Source organism: Papio anubis, chromosome 2, assembly GCF_008728515.1.
Source record: "Papio anubis isolate 15944 chromosome 2, Panubis1.0, whole genome shotgun sequence".
NCBI lineage: Eukaryota > Metazoa > Chordata > Mammalia > Primates > Cercopithecidae > Papio > Papio anubis.
The window spans coordinates 51633125-51654976 of record NC_044977.1 but is presented as its reverse complement, the minus strand read 5'-3'; the positions used below and the strand labels follow the sequence as shown (position 1 = coordinate 51654976).

Below are 21852 nucleotides of genomic sequence, written 5' to 3'. Positions count from 1 at the left end.
AAAAGGACACATGTTGTATGATTCCAAAAGGATATGAAATGCTCAGAAAGACATATCTATGGAGACAAAAAGTGGTTGTTGAGGACTTGGGATGGCACAAGGGAGTGAGGGAAAATGGGTATGTGGTTTATTTTCAGGGTCATGAAAATGATTAGAAATAAAATTGTGGTGATGGTTACAGGATTCTGTAAATATAGTAATAATAACCTAATTGTACACTTAAAATGAGTGAATTTCATAGCGTAAAGTATCCCTCGATAAAGCTTTAAGAAAACACATGATGACTACATGTAACACAAGATCCTAGATTGGGAGGCAAACTTGGTAAAAAGGACATTATTGGGACAACAGGCGAAATGTGACTTTTAAGTTAGTTGTATATGAGATCCTAGTATCATGTCCATGTTAAACTTCCTAAATTTGGCTACTGGACCATGGTTGTTTAAGAGAATGTCCTTGTTCTTAGTAATTATGTGCTGGAACATTATTTAGGGGTGAAAGTTACACGTGGCATGTTTGCAGTGACGTCTCAAATGCTTCTAAGGGGAAAAATGATTTTTAAGAGAAAGCAAAATTTGGTGGAATGTTATTAGTGGTGAGTTTGGGTTAAAAGTACATGGGAGAATTTTATTTTGTATTATTGTTGTAACTCTTCTTTAAGATTGAAATCACTTCAAAATAACTTACAACTCTTAAAGAATCCACACATTAAAAAAATTATTGTTTGGACCTTGAAGAAATCTATGAACCTTGAATGGAGAAAAAGCCCTGAGCTAGTTGAGAACAGAGTTCCTAGAGAGGGTGCCCCTGCTCATCATGTCTGTTGCACCCCAAAGAGAAGACACACAGCCAGAGCCAGAGGGCAGGGTAAGAACACGTGTCTGTATATGCCATAGCTTGCATTCATTCAGTCATTTACCCAACGAATATTTCCTGGGTGCCACCATGTGCAAGGGGAATCGGCTGTGAAGCAGACACAGTCAAATCCCTGCCCTCAGGTGTTGAGATGCAGCTGGGGGTCAGGGTAGCGCTCAGCAGGAGGGAGAACCCGATGTGGAAACCCCTCAGCCAAACCCAGGCCCCAGCCTCCCACCAGATCTGGAGCCTTGGAGGGCAGGGATTTGTGTCTGAATCACCTCTGTGCACTCTCCCTGCCTCCCTCCTCCCTCTCCTTGGATTATAAGTCAAACTCTGCCTCCACACAGCAAAGAGCTTTTGACCGCTGGGGCCCACAGGCCTCGAGAGGCCCAGAGCGGGGACAGGGCATCTATGCAGGGACACTTTCCACCAGCAAAGCTCAGAACAGAATCAGCAAGAGTGGGTGGGAGGGAGGGTGGCTGGGGGCTGTCCAGGTGAAGGACTGCAGGGATGGAGGGAAGCAATATCAAGGTGGGAGACTAATTCACCTCCCACCAAAAACCTGGCATCAGGCCAGCCACAGTGCTGGCCACGCGAATATCCACAAGGTAGCCTCTACCTCCACCACTAAGCCCTTGACTCCTGGGGCCGCTCAGGGACTCCAGCTCCTGGAGGTTACACGGATTCCCAAGCTGGGAACCCCTGAATTATTTTAGGGGATCTCTCATCCCATATGTGCAGCTAACACTGCTGGTAGACCAAACAAATACTATGTTTCACACATGAACATCTTTCAAACCAAAATAGAAGCTGCTTTGATAAATAAAATTCACAGACTCCAAAGTCATCTAAAAATTGGTTCTTAACAGCTTCCTGTCATCCTGTAGTTTTTCAATCTTGGATATTAACCCTTGTGCGTGGGGGGTGTGCATGGCATGGGGGCAGGTGGTGTCTCATAATTTCTGATGATAAACAGGTCTCTTCCCTTTACTGGAAAAGCCCGGGAGTGCAAATGGAGTCCCCATACTTCATGGTGTGGGGGAAGGATCAGAGGATAAGGCTTGTATTGCTGGACCTCAGCTGGAGACTGCAGCCCAGGGCTCCCTGCTCCACAGGGCTCTGGAAGATGAGGGGATTTGGGGGCCCGCAGTCAGGCACCCAGTGTTACTAGCCTGCCTGCCCCCAGCAGACCAGCAGTCCCCTAGGGCAGCAGCTGGGCCAAGGCTGAGTCTCTCGGGAGTCCTGGGCAGTCAGCATGTAGCTGGGTGACCACGGAGGCAGGCAGGCAGGAGGGGCCTGGACAAGGGGACTGACATTCACAGCAGGCTGGGCTGGCTGAGGGCTTTGAGCCCGGCTCTCCACCTGCTAGCTGTGTGGCCACTGGGCACTCAGGATGTGGCTAGGGCGATGGAGACTGAGTTTTTCATTTTGTGAATTTTATTTTATTTTTTTATTTATTTATTTATTTATTTTTTTTTTGAGACGGAGTCTCGCTCTGTCACCCAGGCTGGAGTGCAGTGGCCGGATCTCAGCTCACTGCAAGCTCCGCCTCCCGGGTTCACGCCATTCTCCTGCCTCAGCCTCCCGAGTAGCTGGGACTACAGGCGCCTGCCACCTCGCCCGGCTAAGTTTTTTGTATTTTTAGTAGAGACGGGGTTTCACTGTGTTAGCCAGGATGGTCTCGATCTCCTGACCTTGTGATCCGCCCGTCTCGGCCTCCCAAAGTGCTGGGATTACAGGCTTGAGCCACCGCGCCCGGCCGTGAATTTTAATCAGCAAACATTTAAATAGCCACCTATAGCTAGTGGCTACTGTTCTGGGCAGCCTGGCTCTAGAGGCTTTGTAGGGATGGGGAATGGAAATGGCCCTGAAGGTGAGCCAGCCAGCTTAGCTCCCCCTCCCTTCTCAGCAAGGATTTGAGGGTCCCCCTTGCAGGGTGAAGGCCGCGGTGTCTGGACAAGCCTCAGCTCCCTTCCTGGTCCGGCCCAGGCATTTGCACACGTCACAGCACACAGAGTGCCACTGCCCGGGGCAGTGCACACAAAACCAGGTACTCTGTCCAATATGAGCAACTTAAGGGCTCTTCAAGGGGAATTTTAAGACAGTAACTTTTTGACTTTGTATATAATGACTAGAGCTTACTCCCTTCACCCCAACCTGTGTGAAATAACAGCCCAGCAAAATCCTAATGATACATACCCTGTGATTGCCAAATATGACCACAAATTCCTCCCATCCTGGTACCCAGGCCTCTCCGAGGTACGACGTGTCCCCCTCCTCCCACCGGAGCGGGGGGCTACTTCCCCTCTCCTTGGACATATGACTTTCCTTTCAGGAGAAGGTGGCATTGGTGATGGCTGTGCCTCAAGAGGCTTCGCAGCTTCTGGTCCACTCTGGGAGGGCAGCCTCAGATGCCATGTGTAGAAGGTGTGATTGGGGTACATGGAGGGAACTGAAGGGACCCCGATGTCAGAGGCTTGTCTGCCATTGTGGGGGCCATGTGGAGGGAACTAAGGGGACCTCCATGTGAGGAGGCTGGTCTACCACTGTGGTGGGGGCACATGGAGGAGCCCGGGGGCACCTGGAGGGGCCTGAGCTGCCTGGCTGACAGCCAGCATCCACTGGCAGACATGGGAGGGGGGCCTTCTTGGAACTTCCAGCCCAGCTGAGCACAGCCAAAGGCAACCAGCACTACTGCCCAGATCTTCCAAACACACCATCATGCAAAATCATAAGTCACCAATGTTTTAAGACACTATGTTCTGTGTAGTTTGTTACACAGCAAAATCTAACTGAAACACATGCGCACACAGCCCCCACTCCAGAGACTGCCAGCTGGTGTTGCAGCTCAGGGCCCACCCACGGCCCCAGGAGGCAGCAGCACACCCTGAAGCACTTCCTGGGCCCAGGGGCAGGGGCATGAGCAGTCTCCATGGGCCGCTGGGGAACTCTACCATTTAAACAGAGCAGAGACCCACATGGAGCCCAGAGACAGGCCGTCTTTGGGATCTGTGCTCTGGGCTGGGCTCTGACTGGCAGAGCCCCTACAGCCTGGCCTCTCCTGACACGTTTGCAGTCAAAATCACAAAGCCCTGCTACCGGCGGGTATCTCTCTCCCCATTTCATGGATGAGGAAACAGATTCAAGAGCAGGAGACGCTTGTCCAAAGTCACTTTTGCTAGGCTTTGTCCTCCTCCAGGACTTTTTGGCCCCCATCCTTGCAGTGGTAGGGGCACCCCTAATTCACAAGAGTGGAGTGCAGGAGAGGAAGCTGGCGGGGGCTGCATGAGACTGTGGGGAGGGAATCACGTGTCTTCATGCAGACAGAGACCAAGGCAGTGCGGGTGGGGGGACAGAGCCCCTAGGAAGAGGGTCAGGGGAGCTGTAGTAAGGACACTGTCTCCAGCTGGTATGCAGGATCCAGACACAGCGGGTGGGGCTGGCTCCGTAAATGGCCTGCCGGCCGTTCTAATCATCCAGAGGACTGAGCTGTGGGCCCAGCTGCCCCTGGGAGGAGGGCAGAGGCCAGCCTGGCTCTCTACCTGCCCCACCCACTGCACTGGTCCACCCTCCATGTCCCTAAGGAAAGCTTGGTTCTAGGTCTCAATTGTGATGCTGTCACTTTCTGGCTGGCAAGGAACTTGTGCGAGTCACTTGGCTTGCCTCAGTTTCCCCTCTGCAAGATAGGGCAGATACTCCTCTTGGACAGGATTTATTGTGAGAATGGAATGACATCATAGTTGGGAACATCCTCATACACACATTAGAGCTTATCACCCATTCTGTACTTGAAAAACATCCCATGTTTCCTTTGCTGACGCTCGAAAGCCTCCACAGGCCACCCACCCCTCCCTTCTGGATCTATCTGTGGTTTCTGTGCTTGCAGATGAAGCGTAATTCTTGGCTGTTGGAAGTTTGGGGCTGAGTCCAGCCATCCCTCCCTGTCTCTGGGGCCCCACCCGTACCCCGCCCCAGAGTCCAGAGCCCCTAGCACATCCAGCTTGCCAGTGGAGCCCACCCTTCCCCAGACCAAGGTCACTGAATTCCCTGTCCTATGGGAGGACAGCTTGGTGATTTCTCAAAGTTCTTGCAGCTTTGACCTTCTAAGCCTGCACTCCTCTAGGAAGACAGGTGAGAAAGCAGAGGAACTACCCATCCATAAGCCCACCCCAGGAACCCCAAGGAGGGGCCTGGTGCCTGGCCTTCTGAGTGTCTTTACCTGAAGATGAAACGGGGTTACTTAGGTACTTCTTAGCAGTTCTGAAGTTTGGTACTGAACCTAGGTGCCTCTCCTGGCTATGCCCGTCCACCACCATCACCACCTCGTCACCCTCAGTCTGGGGTCTAAGGCCAAGCTGGACACCTCTCCCTCCCGCGTTGAAGCTCAGAGGTGAGCCTCAACTGACCCTTCCTCCAGCCAATGTTTAGGGAATGAGGTAAGCATCCTCCACCAGCGACCGTCAGGCTGTCCACTGTCCACGCCTGCCCAGACGTCCTCTCTGAGGGTGCTGCCATTAGCCTCCAAACCCTCTGTCCTTTGAGCCTGAATCCCCAGGGGGCTGTCCACACTCCTCTTCTCTCTGCCACCAGGCCAGCCCCCATCTTTGCTGGCCACCTCCTTCTTGCCCTCAGGTGCCCTCCTCAGGGAGGCCCTCACTGACCAGCGCCAAGTAGCTCCCCACCGCAGCCTCCTGCTTCGTTTTCGTGACTGTGATGTTGGAAATGCTCTTGTTTGATTGTTTGTTTACTTGTCACCTGTCTGTCTCCCCCAACCCCCAAATGCCAGCTCTGTGAGGGAGGGGGTCTCGCGCTGGTGTCCACTGCTTTGAGCGGTGCTGGGCACACAGTCAATATTTGTTGGTTGAATTACTGGTAGAACAACGCTGTTGATCTGGCTCCAGGGCAGGAGCCAAGCTCACAGAGGAGGGGATATCCGGCTAACCCAGTGGGAACCAGATACACCAGCAAAACCCATTCGGGGCTAAGCTTTCAGTTAACCCTCTCATTCATGCATGAGGGGGTGGTTATTAAGCCATTTTCCAGATAAGGCAATGGAGGCCCAGAGAAGTGAAGTGACTTGTGCAAGGCCACGTGGCTTGTATACCACAAAGCTGGGTCTTGGCCTGCTTTTCTGAGATCGACAGCCCTTCTCCCCTCCAGGGTTCCAAGGCTGTGATTCCGAGAGATCACCACACAGGGAAGGAATCCTGACAGCCCGTGAAGTGCCTGGCACTGGGTCAGGTCACTTGCAAAGGTTTGTTCATATGCCTGCTCTGTCTTCATAGGTCTATTTTGCAGATGTCAAACTGAGGCCCAGAGAGGCCTGGTGACTCGCCCTAGGTCACACAGTGCGGCGACAGCCAATCCAGGACGGGTGCCCAGACTGCCACACCTCTCCATGTGGTGGCAGTGAAGCTAAAGTGGCCTGCTGCCTTGACTTCCCCTTTGTGTCGTGAGGGTGTGGGCAGGCTGATTTCTGACATGCTGTAATGTCATCAGGGAGGTGGACCTTGCCTGAGAAGCCTTAGGGCTGAAAAGGGAAGTGCAGAGTGGCTGTTTCCCCATCCTAGCCGCTCTCTGCCCTGGCCCTGAGCCAGGTGGGCAGCCAACTCCCTTTGACCACTTCCCCGGGAAACTCCCCCAGAAATGCCCCAGGTGTCCGCAGCCCAAGCATAACTCCAGCTTCCAGGCTCAGGACCCTCATCCCTCACATCCTCCTGCTAAGATCACCCCAAGCAGAAACCAGTAGGCATAATAATTAGTATGTGTATATATATATGTGTGTGTGTGTGTACTTTGCTGATTAGATATCAGCTATCTTATCTATACAAGGAAACAACAACAAAAGTGAAACTGACAGTGCGTTGAGAGCCAGGCTTTAGCACACCACAGCTCTATGTCTTAGGATCCCTCCTCTCTGCCAGTGTGGCACCTGCCTCCTACTCCCATCCTCTGCCTCCAGTCTCCTCTGCCAGCCTGTCCTCCATCCAAGCTCCCTAGGCATCCTCTTCAAACTCTTTGCTGATTGCTGTAAGGCAGTGGAGCACGTGGTTAAGATTCTGGGCTTCAGGTCAAGCTGATTTGGGATTTGAGGACATTTACTAACAGTGTGACCTTCGGCAACTGACTGTGTCTCTCTAAGCCTCAGTTTTCTCATCTGCAAAATAGGGATCATAACAAACTCTACCTCATGGGGCTGACCTGAAGGGATGATGCATGGCAGATCACATGGCTCAGCTGGCCAGCCGGCAGGTCTTAGCAGGTCACAGTGGTGGACTGGCCAGCTGGCAGGTCTTAGCAGGTCACAGTGGTGGACTGGCCAGCCGTCAGGTCTTAGCAGGTCACAGTAGCGGATCGACCAGCCCACAAGTCTTAGCAGGTCGCAGTGGTGGATGCAGGATGTTTCTGCCTGACCAGCCTCCATTCTCACTTCTGGTAAGACATCCCAATTTTCTTTGGGGAACCCAATCCTCCATTCCCAGTCCATCTAATTTGGGTTAGCTACCTCCAGGGCTGAATGCAGTACCAAGCTTGGTCTATCAGAGAGAGTAGCTCATCCCCCCTGCTCAAGTGACTGGTCCAGAGATGGGTATGTGGTCTAAGCTAACCAGGGAGAGTTGATTCTGTCAGAACAGTTTCTGCCTGGATATGACAATTGTCGACTTGGAGCTGTTGAGGCCATCTGGGCAGAAAGGCTGTCTGGGAATGAAGTCAAAGAGATGGAAGAAGAGAAAAAGAGGCCGGTGTCTGGAGTCATGGTTTGAGCCCCCAAATCCAACTGTACCTGAAGTCCTGTCTGTTTCAGAAACAGAAGGCAATAAATTCAGCCTTTACCTTAAGCCAGTCAAGCCAGTCTGAGGTGCCTCTTTTTTTTAATCAACCAAATACTGGTTAATAAAACTCCCTGCTCAAAAGCTCCTGGCAGCTCCTCTGCAGGGAGGCCAGCACCCTGGGCTCTGGGTCCCACTTGCCTTCCTTTTTGTCCTGAACTCTGGCCCTCATCCCTTCCATACAGGTATCACCCAAGACTGCTGTTTCCCAAACACACCATGGGGACTCGACCTACAGTTTCTACCCAAACTCTCCTCTACTCCCCACTTGACCGGTGCCTGCTGACTAGAGCTCGCCTCCTCCTGGAAGCCTCCCCACGCTTCCTCCTCCACTCTGTCAGTGGCATCTACCTCCATCACTCTGCTTATTTCTCCAGAGTGAAATTCACTTTTTTTTTCTTTTTCATCTTCAAAAAACTTTCTATCACTGTATCATTTAAGAAATGAACATCCTGGACTGACTTGGGATTTGACAAATTCAAACTTGGTTTTAACACACCGTGTGCATTTCCTGAGCCCCAGGCGTACCAGTAGACACAAGGCTGAAAGACCTAGTGTGTACCTGTAGGGGCTTAGAGGCTGAACCAAACCATTTCCCATTTGGCTCAAGTCCATGGATGCAAAAATGACCATTTTTAAAATTTTAAATTCAAATTTATTTTACATGGGGATAATCATCACTGACACTCATTGAGCCATTGCTAGGTCATCGACACCATGCATGTCCATGTATGGTGTTATTTAATCCTCACTCTGGGAAATGTTATCCTCACTTACAGAGGAGGTCACTGAAGCTCAGAGAAGTAAAGGGAGCTGCCCAGGGGGTTACAGCAGCTGTAGGGAGCTGACCCTATATTCTAGCCCTTGTTATCCTCCCTGGCCTTTCTCAACTATGTGTGAATACACTGGGACCAGCTTAGAAGTCTTTTTAACATTCACTGTGTAAACTCAGCACCAAGTTGGCTTCCCCTGGTTGCTCACAGGCAGGTGGCCGTCCACACCCACTTCTGTGTGGGGGCCTCTGGTGTCACACTTCACACTCCTGTTTTGTAGGCATCGGGTTTCAGATTTGCTGTGTTTGCTTCCGCTGCCACTACCGGTAGATCAGAGGCTGGGGAGGTGTTTCAACACATGACTGTTTTGAACGCGGTGACTTCCCCATCTGTCCCTGCCATGCCATGGGTAGCATCCCAGCAGCCTCTCGATGGCAGAACAGAGGCCACTGAGCCTGGCCAATGAGTGAGTCTCAAATTCTAAGTTCATGGGGGAAATGGTTTCCTGGACTCACTTGGAAGGGTGGTTTGTTCCAGTACCTGATCAGAACCTCTGGCTCATTCTCTGCAAAGTGGGCATGAGGCACCACCAGAGGCTGTGGAGTGGCCAGAATGAGGCAACATATGGAGGGTGGGTGGCACACAGTAGGTGTTCACTCAGTGCTCATTCTCTCTTTTCCTTACAGCCTTGCTGCTGGGGCTACCTTTCACCTACATGTAGGCTTACTCGCCTCCACCCCCAGCATGGCCCAAGAACCAATTCTCTGAGTTCAGCCAGGACTTCCAAGAACCTAGCACAGCCAGGTCAGCCCCACTGGGTGTGAGTCCTGAACCCGATCCTAGGCCCCTGCTCCCTTAGTTGCCACTCACCAGGCCACCTCCTCCATTGCTCCTAAAATCTAGCTCATCTGCCACCTCCTCCAGGAAGCCTTCGGGGAACCCCTCCAGATAAAAACTCCATTGTCCCTCCTCTGGGCTCCCACAGGCCTCAGAGCTCACCCCCTTCTCAGCCCTGAGTGCCCTATGTAGTCATTTCCTCTTTTCTAGTCCCTTCTCCCACAGAGCACTGTGAACATCCCCAAGACAGAAATGATGTGTTGCTCACCACAGCCTGGGCCCTCCAGCTGGCCTGTCACAGGACTGGCGACGACTGAATGAAAGGAAATGTCTAATGTTTTCTGAGCACTTGCTACATGCCGGGCACAGAGCCAGGGATGCCCGCATGGAGAGGGCCTGCCTCACAGTGAAGACAGTAGGGAAGAAAGCAGAGGTAAGAGCTGAGAAGTCCAAATGCATAAACGAACGTTGCGATTCAGCCATTCCTGAAGCTAGTTACCCTCTAGACTTTGCAGTTCCAGGAGGCAACGAAACCCCTTTTCTGCTTATGCCTGATAGGTTCGGATTTTCTGTCACTTGGAACTAAGAGAGCCCTCACTGACCGACTGAAGCTCAGAGATGGCACCCAACACACCCCAGGTCACATTAGCTCCGAAAGCAGCGGAACAGAAACTCCCACCAAAGTCTGGGCCTCTTTTGTTTTGTTTTGTTTGTTTGTTTTTTTGAGATAATCTTGCTCTGTCTCCAAGGCTGGAGTGCAGTGGCACAACCTAGGCTCACTGCAACCTCTGCCTCCCAGGTTCAAGCGATTCTCCTGCCTCAACCCCTCAAATAGCTGCGATTACAGGCGCCTGCCACCACGCCCGCTAATTTTTGTATTTTTAGTAGAGATGGGGTTTCACCATGTTGACCAGGCTGGTCTTGATCTCCTGACCTCAAGTGATCCGCCTGCCCTGGCCTCCCAAGGTCTGGGCTGTTAACCACAGCCTGACCGCACCCCAGGCCCAGCTGATAACCACCTCGATGCTCCCACACACTGAGTACAGTCCAGATATCCATTCTGCCAGCGGGGTCCCCTCACCTCTTTCCCAGAAGCCACTGGAGTTACACTGGTTGGGATTTCTGGGCATTGGTTTGCAAGTCCCTCAGATGGGGCTAATGAGCTCACCCTTGCAAGCAGGTCAGAGGACAGCTCACACTGGCCTGGCCCACAAGGGACTCAGGGAGTGAAGGCCACAGTGTGGACCCTCCAACCAGCCCTCAGCTGCCTGATGGCCTGCAGGTGTTTTCTAATAGCTGACATGTGTCCATTAAAATAAAATACAACCAGCCGGGCGCGGTGGCTCACGCCTGTAATCCCAGCACTTTGGGAGGCCGAGGTCGGTGGATCATGAGGTCAGGAGATCGAGACCATTCTGGCTAACACGGTAAAACATCTCTACTAAAAATACAAAAAATTAGCCCTAGAGCGTGGTAGCAGGCACCTGTAGTCCCAGCTACTCGGGAGGCTGAGGCAGGAGAATGGCGTGAACCCAGGAGGTGGAGCTTGCAGTGAGCCGAGATTGCGCCACTGTACTCCAGCCTGGGTGACAGAGCGAGACTCCATCTCAATTAAAAAAAAAAAAAAAAAAAAAAAAAACCAACCGCTTACCCCTCCTTTTTGCCTATCTCCTTCCTCTGCCCTACTCGCCTTCACAGAACATGTCCCCACCATGACCTATCATGCATGCATTGTGTTAGTCATATATCGCTTAACTCCCCAACACCAAGAAGGGCAGGGATGGTTTATCTGGTTTATCACCTTTGTACTCTCAGAGACAAGACAGTGCTTGGTACACAGTAGGTGCCCAATAGATGTTTGTCGAATGACTACATTAACGAATGAATGATGTGCATGAAATTCTGCACAGAGTCATGGAGTGCTTAAAGGCTCCTGGTTACACCTGGCCATTTCACAGGTAAGGACAGGAGGCCTCAGGATGGGCGCCCCTGAGGTCCCCAGGCAGGCAGCAGGGGCCCTGCTCTGCCCTGTGCCTCTGCTGGGCCTTGAACACAGGTGTGGGCAGCCATCTGGCCAGGCTCCCCAGCTTGCACCCTGGAGTCCAACAAAGGCAGGTTCCTGCTGGAGGCAGCTGAGCTGGAGGCCAGAGCCCTGGACTCTGAGCTGTAACCCCTGTGCCCGACTTCTTGGGGTCCTTGGGCCAACAGCCCCTGGTTCACTAGGGTCATCAAGCCTCCCCTAACCCAGCCTGAGGGGCACTGTGCCCTGGTAAATCTCTCAGTGAGATGGGAATCCGGAGCCACCTACACCCACAGGGAGATTCCCCATCGAGGCCTGCTTCCCCACGTAAGCCTCACAACAACCCCGGAAGGGGGGACTTTCACCGTGGGTTATATGGAAACCCAGGCCCAGAGATGTTGGGACATCTGTTCCATGTCACACGGCTGGGACACACTGGGGAGCTGGGATTTGAGACAGACTGACTGACCCCTCAGGGCACTGAGCAGCCTTCTGTCTGCAGCGTGGGGCCAGGAGTGAAGGTGCCCATTACTTCCTTATCACTGGGCCTCACTTTTTCCATCTGCCGCGGGTTGGGCTCCAGTCCTAAGGAAAGGGCTATCCATCTTGCCTGCCCCCAAGAGCCAGGGCTGGGGTAGGGGAGGCTTGGCTAACAGGAGTGAGAGCTCCCAGACTGCTCCCTGAGGCTGGGTTGGCAAAAGCCTCCTCTGACCCATCTGTAGAATTCCCTGATGACCCCAGTGAGCCAGGGGCTATTGGCCCAAGGACCCCAAGAGGTCGGGCTCAGGGGTTACAGCTCAGAACCCAGAGACCATCCCCCAACACCCTCCCAGCCCCAGGGATCTGCAGATCCTCAAGGTTCTACTCTGGATCATTTCAGAAAGAAACTGAACTTGTCAGTGGGTCAAGAGTCTCCTGGGGGGACACACACTGGGGCACTGCCAGATGGGAAATGGCCCCAGGGAGCCTGGGGCAGGGAAGACTTGTGCAAGGCAGTGTCTCCTCAGCACAGCTTGGGGAAGCCTTGTATTCCTTCAGTCGTAAAACTCCATTTGCTCAAAGTTTATGCACCATAGGGTTGAGGGGAGCAGCAGTGTGGGAAGGAAACACACCAACTATGCTCTAGGAGCCGTGAGCAACTGTGTGACTTCTGAGGGCCTCTGAGGACTTCTGACCGGTGTGTGACTTCTGAGGGCCTCAGTTTACTTGGCTGTAAACTGGGCATTGTCAAAAGTCCATCTTTCTCAGGGTGGTTGTGAGGGCCCTAGGCAGAGACTCAACACTCCCAGCCATCCAGGTGGGCTGCGGGGCCCTGGTTCTCAGTCCTAACAGGGTCTGGGGCTGGTCTAATGCGCAGGGGAGCTAAAGAACTTCCCCTTGCTGCTGTGGGGAAACACCTGGTGTTCCCGGGCCCAGGGCGGGCCTGTGTGCATTCCAGGCAGTGAGAAATGGGTCACAGAATACAGCTCTGAGAAACAGTGAAAACCCTGACGACAGCCCCCAAGACCCTCACCACGGCAGGCTGCCCTGACAGTCGCCAGCCCCTCACAGGTTTCTCAGGGCTGCTGAGGTCCCCTCCCCGGGCCAGGTGGGTGGTACTCACAGTCTCAAAGTGGAGGGGGCGGAGGTGTCCCTGGAACCCCAGCAGCTGGCCTGCCTCTGCGGCCCCAGGGGATGAGCTGTGGGTCCATCCCCACAGCAGGTCCTGACGTCTGACTTCCTCCCTGCTCAGTCGGCATCCAGGAAACCACACCCAGGGGAGAGGGTGCCAGGCACCCCGGGGCCCCCACCCGCCTGCCCTCCAAAAGGCCCCCAGGCACTGCTGAGGGGGCTTCTTCCAGGTCTGGCAAGCCCAAATGGCTTCACTGGGCAAGCCCCAGTTAATAAATAATACAACCACCTCCTGGCTAGTCTCTGGTGGCTGATTGTGTTTCAGGGCCACTCAAGTTCCAGGCAGGCTGGTTTGTTCAGAGTGCCAGGCCCCTGCTGGGTCCCTGGCCACACGGGCACTGCACTCTCACGGAAGGCCAGCCGGAGCCGGCAGCACAAAGGCAGTGTGATGGGGTCCCTGGAGAGAGGGTGCCCTACTTACTTAGCAGCTTGGGCCCAAAGGGTACCCAGGGTGGGTGCCAGGGTAGGGTGGCCAGCCTTGTCTCCCCATGGCCAGGCAGGGCACCCCACATCCCCCACAGGGGTGCCATCTAGAGAGCCGCCACCAGCCCATCCTGACATTCCCAGTGTCCAGGCCCAGGCCCCTCCTCCAGGAAGCCTCTTCCCCGCCAGGAGTGCTCTGTCCCTGTCTGAATTCCCAGTGCGACCGCCGGCCAGTCTGTCTGTCTCCTTCTTTGGATCTCAATTGTCATCTCTCATCTAAACAGCGGCCGGCCGCCACATCTCAACCAGCCTTCCCTGCCCCCCATGCCCCACCACTCCCTCTCCACAGTCTCATTTCCTCACAGCAGTCCGGGTGACGGTTTTAAAACAGAAAGCACAGCGATGTTACCCAGCCGTGGCTCTCCCGCCCCAGTCAACTTTCAAGCCCTCTCCAGGATCTAGCCCTGCCACCACGGGGACTGCTCCTCCCTCCCTCCCTCCCAACCCCCGCCAGCCTGCTCCTCCCTCCCTCCCTCCCGACCCCTGCTGGCCTCCTCCTCCATGCTTCTCCTGCAGGTGCACACAGACCTCAGGGTCCTCACACCGGCTGCTCTCTCTGCCCTCTCTTCCCTAAGGTCCTTACAAACTCACTCCTCCCTGTCATTCTCAATGTCAGGCCACCGCCGCAGACAGGCCTTTGTTTTCTTTTCAAACAGTCTTATTGAGATATAATTCACACACTATATAACTCGCCCATTTAAACTGTATAGTTCAATGATTTTATTAATAGTATATTCCCAGAGGGGTGCAACCGTCACCACTATCTATGTTTAGAGCATTTTCATCACTCAAAAAGAACCCCTCCCCAGCCCTGGATCACCACAAACCTACCTCCTGTCTCTATAGATGTGCCTGTTCTGGACACTTCCTAGAAACGGGACCATACGCTTTGTGGTCTTCCGTGTCTGGCTTCTTTCACTTAGCATGATGTCCTCAAGGTTCACCTGTGCTGTAACATGTGCCAGAACTTCATTCCTTTTTATGGCTGAATAATACTCCACACTATGGACAGACCACCTTGTGTTTATGTATTTGTCCACTGATCGCCACTGGGAGAGGCCTTTCTTGACCTCCCCAGGCCATGTGGCTCCCTCTCCCCTGATCACTCCATCATCCCTCCCAGTTTTATCTTCTTGGCACTGATCCTTGCCTGAAGGCATCTTCATTTGTTTATTTTCTCTTTATCATTTCTCTCTCACCTGAACATCTATCTGCTCCAGGAGGCCCGAGTGTTCCCCTCACTCACTGCTGTATCCCCAGGGTGTAGCCCGGGTCAGCACCCAATAGGTGCTCAGCAAACTGCTTGCTGACCAACGGAAGAAAGCCTCTTCCCATGCACCAGAGTGGCTCATGCCCATGCCGCCTTGCTGTTGGGCTCTGAGCTCTTGACAACAAGTGCTGCCCTGCGGTGCTTGCCAAGAAGAGCCTCACCCACAACTCCAGTGAGGAAACCAATAACGAAAAGCCTTGGACTCAGGTCCTCCTCTGTGCTGTGAGACAGTGCCCCTCACAGGGTGGGCGCTAGCTGGCTGGATGTGGGAACACATAGTTAGCGCCTGGCACAGTGCCAGGCACACAGTAGGTCTTCATCCCCTGCACAAAGACTCAATGCAGGGAGAGGGGGCAGCAGCCACTAGCAGAGATGGAAACTGAGGAGAGGGAGGTGAGGCTGGCAGGGCTGAGGTAATGGGGAGGCCCATGAGTGAAAGGGGAAAGCAGCCATGAGGGAATTTATGTGTGCTCAGGCAGTACCCGGAGCCAGAGAAGTGGCGGCTCTGCTCTGCTCTGCCCAGGACCTCCTGCCCATCCTAAACTCAGCTCTGGGCTCTTCCCGGAGATAGACAGCACAGGCCAGGGTGTGTCCAGAAGGCATGGGTGAGGAAGAGGCTGGTGACCCCTTCCTCAGCCTCAGGGAGTTCTGGTCTCTGCAGGCTGTCCAGAGCTGGGGAGCAGATGGGTTGTGAGGCTCAGAGCGCAGGGCCAGGCCACTTCAGTGTGTGGGTGGGTGGCAGCGGGCACCATAGGAAGGATGGTGCCAGTTCCAAGTGGGAACAAATGTCCTCGCATCAGAGCTGCCTAGGCATGGCCCAGGCTGGGAGGTGGTGAGCGCTCTGTCCCAAGAGGAACACCCGCTGGCCGTCCTGCAGAGAGGCATCAGATGGCTAATTGTCCAGGAAGCTCCCTGGAAGCTCTCAAAGGCCGGCTGCCAGCTGAGCTGCTCACGGCCCTCCTGCCCAGATGCAGCCACGGTGGGAAGCCAGAGGGGGGCAGGGCCAGGGCAGCCAAGGCCACCCCACTCCTCACCAACCAGCACCCTGGGCCCCATGTGTTCCGAGCGAGCTGCCCTGGCCCATCAAGAGGCTCAAACGCCCCATTGGCTCTCAAGGCACAAAACGATCTTTCTTTTCCAATATAATGCCAGATGCAAAAGTGATCTTCCTGCCTGACCTGAGAGGGGCTGTGGATTTATCAGGGCACTGCCCTGTACCCAGAGCAAGGCCTTTGTCTGCCAGGGGCACAGAGGTGAGTGCCCAGAGAAAGGCCAGCCAGGGAAGAGGCAGGGAGGTGAGGGGCGGGGAGCTTGTTAAAGGGTCTCATCCACCCTCCAGAACTACTGTATCCCCACACGTATCTCACAGGTGGGAAAACAAAGGCTCAGGGAGGCTGCCTGTTATACAAACAGCCAATACCTCAGCAGCACCTACTGCAGCCAGGGCAGGCTTCCAGGCATCATCTCATGGAAGCTTCAGAACATCTCTAAAAGTCACTTTCAAGGTAGGAAGGGGCTGGGCCCAATTCTGAACTCAGGTCGGCCTGACTTCTGAGCCTGTGTGCTTCTCACTTCATCATGCTATTGCCCCAGCCCCCATGCTGAGACTCAGAGGACAAGGAGTGGGTGCCACAACCATGCACCCTGCTGGATGCCAAGCCAACAGAACCCAGTGGTGACCTGCCAAGAAGCCCGCTCAGCTGTCATGGCTCCCCCCGCACTCTACAGATGAGGAAACAAGCCCAGAGAGGTTTAGCAACTTGCCTGAGGGCTGCACATCTCACAACCTACCGTTGTGGGCTCTAAACCCTGGGGTACCCAGCTCCCAAGTTGTTCTGTCCAGGATACAGCCTGCAGCCAGGATCATCCCTCTCAGAGTCCTCGGGCCAAAGTTCCAGAGACCCTTTTCCTGGCTCCTTGACTGTGATCACCAAACCCCTAGGCAGAGGGCCAGGGCTGGCAGGCCCACAGCTGCTCCACACACACCTCTCGCTTTTCCAGATGTGAATGGGACCCAGCCAGGGCAATAGGCTCACTTGGAGGGGAATCTGAAGACGCAAGTGGAAAACTATGCGCTGTCCGATCACAACCCTCCAATCTGTCCCTGTGGCTGCCGGCAGCTCCGCCTCAGGCCACAGACCTGCTGACTCAGGGCTTCCCTGGCAGCTGAAGGGGCTGGGATCCGCAGAGGGCCTGCTCCTGGCTGGCTGGCTGGTTGAGGCGTGGCCTTAGTCCTTTCGGGGGCTCTCAACAGAATGGGGTAGGGGTCAGGAGGGCAGAGTGCTTCTCTTGGAGCCCAAGGCCCATCCTCCCCAGCTAACCACAGGGGTGCCTGGCACTTATGGGTGCTAAGAGTGGGTCTGGGACAAACCCAGTGCCAATTATGGTGCCCACACCCACCCTGCCACTCTCCTCTCATTGGTGGTGAGGAGGCCACCTGCCAGTGCTTGTAACACCCCTGTGAAGCTACCTGCTCATCACCACGTGACAGCCACAAACCCTCCTGTAAGGCCCCGCCCCACAGCCCTGTCAGGTGGCCATGCCATTATCCCCACACTTCGTGGATGAGGAGACTGAGGCACAGAGAGGCCAGTATGCCAGCCTCTGTGAGGCGCTGCTGCTTCTCCTACAGACCATGTGGGCAAACGGCAGCCAAGAGGGAGCGAGCGAATCACCCTTGGACAGGGCATGGTGGGTCTCCCAGTGCTGAGCCCTCTGCATTCTGTCAACAAGTCCTGAGGTTTCCAAAGTGCCAATCCCTGGAAACCTTGGGACAGAACGGGACTCAGGAAAATACAGCTGTGGTCACAAGGAAAAGCACATGGAGCACTCACCGAAGTCCAGGACTCACCCACCGCCTGGCCCAGCTCCCAAGTCACCCACCCAGGAGGTCTATCCCGGGGTCTGGGGCAGGGGCAGGCAGCCGCTGACTCACTCCAGGGCTGAACTCTGCCTCTCTCCTTTCCCACAGCCAGCCGGCATCCTTGTCCCAAGAGAACACTTCAGCCCTCACTGTCTGCCCTGCTCCCTCAAACCTGCCCAGGCCCAAGGCCCGCCATTGAGGCTGAGGCCCAGGGCCCCAGACACTCTCACCCAGCAGCGAGACAACTGTGGCCACTGTAATTACGGTTTCTTATTACAGTGAGAGTAAACTGCGTGGCTGGGTTTCCCCTTTCCCTTTGGCTGCCAGGAAACTTGGCAATTTTTGCCCCAACAGAAGAACCTCAGGACCCTGCATATATCTGTTCTGTTCTATTTTTCTACCCTAACTCATGACATCCTATTCTAAATTGTGCTTTTTCCACTCCGGATTCTTTTTGTTTTTAGAAATGAGGTCTTACTGTGTTGCTCAGGCTGGAGTGCAGTGGCTATTCACAGGCATGATCATTGCACACTACACTTGAACTGGGCTCAAGCATTCCTCCTGCCTCAGCCTCCCGAATAGCTGGGACTAGAGACACGCACCACCATGCCTGGCTTGTGATGTTTTTTATTAATTATTTTATTTCAGGTATTTTCTGTAAGCTGTCACAAGTATTTGGGGACGGAAAGAAGAAAGGAAAGAAGCAAGGAAAGAAGGATAAATAGAAGAAAGGCAAAAAAGAAGGAAGGAAGGAAGGAAGGAAGGAAGGAAAGAAGGAAGGAATGTTTATAAAGTTTATACACCAGATAGTGAGGGCAGAAAGAGGGACAATCTTTCAATCCCATACCTGTTGCAAGTCCACCCTTTTAAATAAAAAAATACGCCCTTAAGCGGTATCCAAGTACAAACACATCTTCCAAATAGGTGGCTGCCTCTAAGCCCTTCCATATACAAATTCTGGCCCCATATAGTTCCCCTTTACAGATGAGGAGACCCCAGCCTTGCCTAAGATCACACGGGACCTGGCTTCCTGAGCCCCTGTCTCCTTCCTTCTGACAGCTGCAGAGGCTGGAACGATCACGGGTGGTGTCCCCTCCCCAGGGGGCCAAGGAGCGCTGCTCCACCCTTTCATTCCCACCATACAGGGACCATTCCAGACACCCCCACCGCCCCCCACAGCTGTCCAGCTGGGGAGAAAGCTCAACGGCAAGGGTCATCGTATCCAACACTGACTGCATGCTGGCGCCGCGCCGGGCCCTGATCTTAGTATGTATTACCTCACTAAATCCTCACAACAATCCTGAAAGGATCTGCAGATGGGAAACTTTGACTAGAGAAGTGAAGCCACTTCATACCACTAACAATGCCAAAGCCAGCATTAAACCTGGGCAGCCTGGTGCCTGAGTCCGGGTTGAGCCCTCAGCCACTCAGTGACTGACATTTACAGTCACACGAAGGAATCACTCCACCAAGCGCTGAAGGGACGAGTGTGAGCCCCATTTTGCTGGTGGGTAACAGGCTCAGAGAGGCTGTGGGGCAGGGCCAGGGTCACACAGCTGTGCCCTGTGCCAGCATGTTATGTAACACATGCTGTACCTGCCCCTGGTGTTCCTTTTCTGAATGGGTGCTCTGGGTCCCAGGCAAATGCTGCACACCCCCTGGCCATTGTTCTACTCTCTTCCTCCCACTTCACCAGAGACTGAAAGTTGCTCTGGTTGCCTCCATCCCAGCTCCTTCCTGGACCCTGTACAGCCATGCAAACCGTCCAGCCCAACAGTCGACAGCCAGGCAGAGCAGCCACGCACGCGTCCCGGTACCTGAGTGTCCTCACAGAGATGCAGTACTTCCACATAAGGCTCCACACGGCACTGCCATCCCCCTTCATGCCTGGCTCGGTGGAGGAGCGAGTGGCTGAGGGGCCCACCACCACTGCCCCACCACCCAGCGTCTCCTGGCCGGGGACCGGCTCTCTTCACAGATTCTCAAGTCCCTTCCTTCTTCATGGTGGGAAGAAGGAAGAAAAGCTCCCAAAGTCAGGGGAAAGGGGAGGCACCAGCTGCCACCGGCCACTACAGGGCTGAGCCACAGGCCCCACTATCTGCCAGCCAGCCTCTGTGCCCTGGTCCTGTCTAGCTGCTCCAGACCTTCCTGGCCAAGCGGCCCTCACACACTAGACCCTGTGGCTTCTGCACAACCTTGCGCTGCCTCCTGCCAGGAGACAGTGGTGGCTGCAGGCCAGGGGAGCAGTGAGTCACTCAGGGCGGGATGGGTGAGGGGCGTCCACCGGTGAGGAAAAGCTCAGCTGCCGGAGCCCAGGGGCCGGCCCTGTGTCCAGAGGCTGGCCTGGGATGGGAGAGGCGAGCTCAGAGAGAGGGAGGCGGGCGGGGAGGCGAGGGCGGGCCCACATCCTCCCCATTTCCCCAGAGGCCTAAACCCAACTCCCGCCCCGCAGCCCAAAGCCTGCAGCCCTGCCCACCGACCAGCTGGCCAAGATGAGGGTGGAGGAAGGGGCTGCTCTGCCACCTCACTCCCAGGGAAAGCCTGGGGTTGACACAAAGCAAAATAAAGACAAAATCAGGGCTGATCCTCTAGACAGTGGCTGGCCCCGAGGGTCTCCAGCTGGTGGGTAAGATGGTTTCCAGCCCTGGCTGGGCCACTTCTTTGCTGTTTGATGCTGGGTGTAGTCAGCCCCCTCTGGCCTTAGTTTCACCTCAGGCCACTGTGGGCTCATGGAGCCCTGAGAACTGGCCTAAGCCCTCCTCAGGCCCAGAACGAACTCACCCAGTTCTCCCAATGTCCTTATCAAGTGGATTTTATGATTCGTGTTGGTTTACATGTGAGGAAACTGAGACACAGATAAGGGGAAGTCACTTACCCTAGGTCACGGACCTAGGAATTGGTGGAGGTGGGATTTGAACCTTGGCAGTCTGGCTCTAAGAGCCCACGCTGGAGTCAGGGTGTAAGCTGGCTCCTCTCTGTAGGGATGGGGTGGGGTGGGATGAAGGGCTGGAGTCTCTGAGCAGCTGAGGGCCTTGGGGTCTGGGCCCAGGCTGGGTCTGGGGCATTTCCAGACTGAGGCCCCAGCTTGAGCCCCCACCCTGGTCCCCGCCAGCTGCTCCCAGGCCCAGCCCAGCCCAGGCAGCTGGGGCTTCCCAGGCAGGGCCCCCAGGGATAATGACTCACAGATTAAGGTCAACGCTCACAGATCTACTTTTCCCCACCTACGGCCCCCAGGAAGTCCCCCAGAAGGGCAGGTGCACCCAGCACCTGGCACCCAGCAGGGCCCTGGGCATCATATAGAGTGGGCAGCAGGGTCTCCATTTCACCAGGGGGAAACTGAGGCTCAGAGAGGGCCATCACCTGTCTGCAGAAACAGGGAGGGTGGGGCCAGGGCTCCAAAGCCTTGCTCTGTCCCCAGGCCCCCTGCCCTGGCCTGTGCAGAATGGGAAATCTGTCTCGGATTCCAGCCTGATTCCCACACCAAGGATTAGCAGCTGCATGCTTCTCCGTCCCCCAAGCCAGGAAAGAACTTTTAATCCCAAAGCAAGATAGGTTTCTACAAAGGCTGTGGCCTCCCTGGGGGACTTGGAAACCCAAATTCTTCTCCCTCCTTGTCATCAGAGGAGGTTTCACAAGCCACCACAGCAGACCTCCACCTGCCACAGGGGATCCTCCATAGCATGCAGCGGGAGTGGCTGCCCAGCTTCTGCTTGAACACCCCCAGTGATGTAAAGCTCACTACCTTTCAAGGCTCCCCATTCCTTGTTTTTTCTTTAAGCTTCCCCATTCCATCATGGAACCCCACTGACCTAAGGAAACTCTCCCTTGGGCATTACTTCCCTATCACTTTTCATACGGGCCTCGGTTCCCTGTGCCACACAGACTAGGGCCTCCATTCAAATGTTTTTCTGGCCTGTCCTCCTAATAGGGGAAGTTTTCGCAGTGTCTTTTGTGGGTGGAAGCAGCCTCTGCTTACCCTCTGTATCTCTACTCACTCATTCATATATTCACACATCCACACACCTTCCTCTCCAATGAATCATCCATAGATTCATTAATCCATTCACATATCCATCTATCTTCCTTCCTATCATCCATTCATTTATCCCCTCATCCACCCATCCATCCATCTGTTTCCTCACCTGCACATCCACCCATCCATCACTCCATTCACCCATCCATCCATCTGTCCATCCACCCAACTATCCACCTACCCATCCACTTATCCACCCATCTGTCCATCCATC

General features: G+C 54.5%; 1 protein-coding gene across 5 annotated transcripts in view; it reads right to left on the bottom strand.

Moving 5' to 3' along the window:
* IQSEC1 (IQ motif and Sec7 domain ArfGEF 1) overlaps positions 1-21852 on the bottom strand; it is a 176827-nt gene that overhangs the window by 107632 nt on the left and 47343 nt on the right. For 2 of the 5 annotated variants that reach the window (XM_031663113.1, XM_009200184.4), the window contains exon 1: positions 12922-13845. The exons of 2 other annotated variants lie outside the window; for them this stretch is intronic. Coding sequence is in view for 1 of the 3 variants with exons in the window: in XM_009200180.4 (XP_009198444.2) it covers positions 19423-19490 (68 nt within the window). In the remaining 2 variants the exon portion in view is untranslated. Of the gene's footprint in view, positions 1-12921; positions 13846-19422; positions 19962-21852 lie in introns of those variants that run through there. One more of the 5 variants, XM_009200180.4, reaches the window with a different exon arrangement.